The 3,130-nt window shown below is 44.7% G+C and overlaps 1 protein-coding gene across 1 annotated transcript in view; it reads left to right on the top strand.

The window, feature by feature from the left end:
- Positions 1–3,130, top strand: part of LOC106813168 (Down syndrome cell adhesion molecule-like protein Dscam2) — a 38,222-nt gene that overhangs the window by 16,611 nt on the left and 18,481 nt on the right. The window contains exon 5 of the mRNA XM_014817237.1: positions 53–290. Within this exon, the coding sequence (XP_014672723.1) occupies positions 53–290 (238 nt within the window). The remainder of the gene's footprint in view (positions 1–52; positions 291–3,130) is intronic.

The following is a 3,130-nucleotide window of genomic DNA, read 5'->3' as shown; positions in this document are numbered from 1 at the left end:
CTTTCCTCCGTTTCTCTATGTGATCATCGCACGGTGTATGTGTATATTGCAGCCACCGAGGCGAGTACAGCGTAACGGGGAACTGAAAGGTTACTACGTCGGCTACAAGGTTCGTAACTCCTCGCTGCCCTACCAGCATCACACAGTGCCGTACGGAGGCGACAGCGAGGAGCAACACGTCATCAGCAACCTGCACAAGTTCACCTATTACAGTGTAGTCGTTAGCGCCTACAACCGCCGCGGTACGGGCCCCAGCACAGAGCCGCATGACATCAGAACGATGGAGGACGGTGAGTGACAGACGAGGGACGCCGGGAGAGGGTGAGAGAGGGAGAGGGGAGAGGGAGAGAGGAGGCGAATCTTTACTGTTTCCGCGGGGAGGGGAGAGGAAGGTGGGAGGGTGGATAGGAAGGTGGGAGGGTGGATAGGAAGGTGGGAGGGTAGAGAAAATAGTGGGAAGGAGAGAGGAAGGTTGTTATAAAATATCAGTGTTTAAGCAATCTGAGCATATAGTCAATTTGATTTTATGACATATAGAAACTGCTGCACAATTAAGCCACAGTTCACAAAGAAAATAGCTTTTAATCAAGTTTAAAAATATACATTACAATGAAAACGACATGAATTACATATTTCCGCACGTGTATATATATATTCCTCAATATCAACGTCAAAACATCACAAATTGTAAATAAAATATTAAGCTATCCAAATCTGCGGATATATGCACACATAATTACAATATATATATAGTGTTAATTTCTTAATACAAACATACCAGATAAACATTATTTTTATATAATACTAGTATACACGTATACATATATATCTACATCAAATCACAAATTTACCTATATATACTTTGCAGAAGTATTTAAAAACAGTTAGGCCAAACAAAAAAATAGGTGTGTTTCCGGTCGACCGACCGTCCCTAGATTATTAGGGACGACCCTAAACTTTTTTTCCCCCCAAAAAAAGGTTTTTTAATTTGAAATCTGACAGACAAAACTTGAGATTTTTTACTACAAACACGTTCTGGACTTGCTTACTAACTTATCCCTACCTATACACCACTTTATAGCATGCATCAGAGGGATATTAGGAACCGAATAAAAACAAAAATTAAAAAAATCCCTACTTACCTATCCTACTTTTGTTTTCGATGCAATAAGATACACACCTATTTTTTGGCCTTATGACCAAGAGCTGACCTTACCTTAATCAGGAGCTGAGCTTTATTATAAGGCAGGGCACGAAATTCAGATATTTTTTCACTAGCCCAGAGGGCTGGTAACAGCAATTTTACAGCAGCATAATTTACCAGCCCTCACAAATTTTGTTCGTAAAATCAATGTCATGTTTCACGCTTGCATTCTCGATTTCAAATTTGAAAAAAGTTGATAAATTATGGCGTGATATCCTTCAGGTAAAACAGTAATGTAGGCTACTTGCTCATTAATGCTATTAATAAAAATGTAGGTGCTCGCTAAAATGGCTGAAACTACCGGCTCGGAGGGCCGGTGTTTTTGCCAATGTTACTGGTCTTCCCCTTACCCCCCTAAAACGCCCCCAGCGACACTCAGACGTGCGCAGCCAGCGGGAGCTGGAAGAGGGGGCGGGGGCGAATTCATAATATGCATCACCAGATGGCCGCGAGAGGGCAGTAGGGAACAGTCAACATCAATGGCGTACTATTTCTTATTTCATTTATGACTTTCCAAAAAACCAACTAATATCAATGGATTTCCAGGTAATTTACTGCGGAGAGCAAGTAGTATCAGTCCGTAAATGGCGCGCGCAAATACGCAGATAGATTTGAGAGCCGTAGCACAGGAAGATAACGGGAAATTCTCGCGCGTGGCCATGGTGAGAAACAGTCGGAAACGGCGAGTAGTGTAGCTTAAACACTGTCAGTTTTTTTCGACACTTCCTGTGAACTGACATAATGTTTCTCGATCGAAATGAACAAACAACATCTTCAACAACACCCCTGTCGATTTTAAAGGGGCTACCCCCACATTGACGAAAATGACATAGGTCTCAATCTGGACATCATCTCTATCCTTTTTGTTGGTGGTGGTGATGGTGCTGCTGCTGCTGCTGCTGTTGCTGTTGGTGGTGGTGTAGAGAGCGAGAGAGAGACAGAAAGCGGTCGTAAAAGAGAGGAGTGGAGGGTACGGTAGACCCTTGAGTGTGGTTGAAAAGGAACTGCACACTGTAGGTCATGTTGAGTGCGAACATAACGCCACTCCGATGTCATATTTGATGTCCGCAACAATAATCATGTTTAACGATCCAATTAAGCTCAAAGCCACTCGGTATTGCTTTTTAAAATGGCCGCCCTGACGGGATAGCAATTATGTAGAAAAAAAACATGTAAAATCCTATAATGGGCGCTCAGTTAAACGGATGCAAATTTGCTCTGATCACCAGGGCATTGTAACAGTGGTTGTCGCTGTTGATTTAGTTAAACACTATGCCGCAAGGTGGGGTACGCCCGCCCATTGTCCCAGCCCCGGCATCCCCGCCGTCGTTAGAATTGTGTCGGCTGTCGGCGCTCTGTGAAAGCGACGGTGACGTCGCCGCATGCTGGAGACTGGCGCCACTGCTGCGGCTTTCATTGTTTGCGGGTTTCCGTCTGTAGAGTCACGCTGTGCGTGCGCGTTACCAGCAGCTATCTATTAAAACTTCATAGCGATGAGAGATTGCTCTCTCTTTCTCTCTCTCTCTCCCCCTCTCTCTCTCTCTCTCTCTCTCTCTCTCTCTCTCTCGCTCTCTTTCTTTCTCGCTCTCAGTCTCTCTCTCTCTCTCTCTCTCTCTCTCTCTCTGATTCTCTCTCTCTCTCTTTCTTGCGCTCCACCCCGTCTCTCTAGCTCGCTCTTTCACTCTCCCGCTTTCAGTTTCGTTCTCTCTCTCTTTCTCTCTCCCTCTTTCTCTCACGGTGTCTCTCTTCCTTCACTCTCTCTCTCCTCTCGCTCTCAGATAATGTGTTTCCTCTTCTCGCTTTCCTTTCTCTCTCACTCGCTCTATCTCTCTCGCTCTCTCGCTCTCTCGCTCTCTCTTTCTCTCTCTCTCTCTCTCTCTCTCTCTCTCTCTCTCTCTCACTCTCTCTTTCTTTTTTCTCATTCTC

Source organism: Priapulus caudatus, unplaced genomic scaffold, assembly GCF_000485595.1.
Source record: "Priapulus caudatus unplaced genomic scaffold, Priapulus_caudatus-5.0.1 Scaffold732, whole genome shotgun sequence".
NCBI classification, from domain to species: Eukaryota; Metazoa; Priapulida; class Priapulimorpha; order Priapulimorphida; family Priapulidae; genus Priapulus; species Priapulus caudatus.
This window is presented reverse-complemented; position numbering and strand designations above follow the sequence as displayed.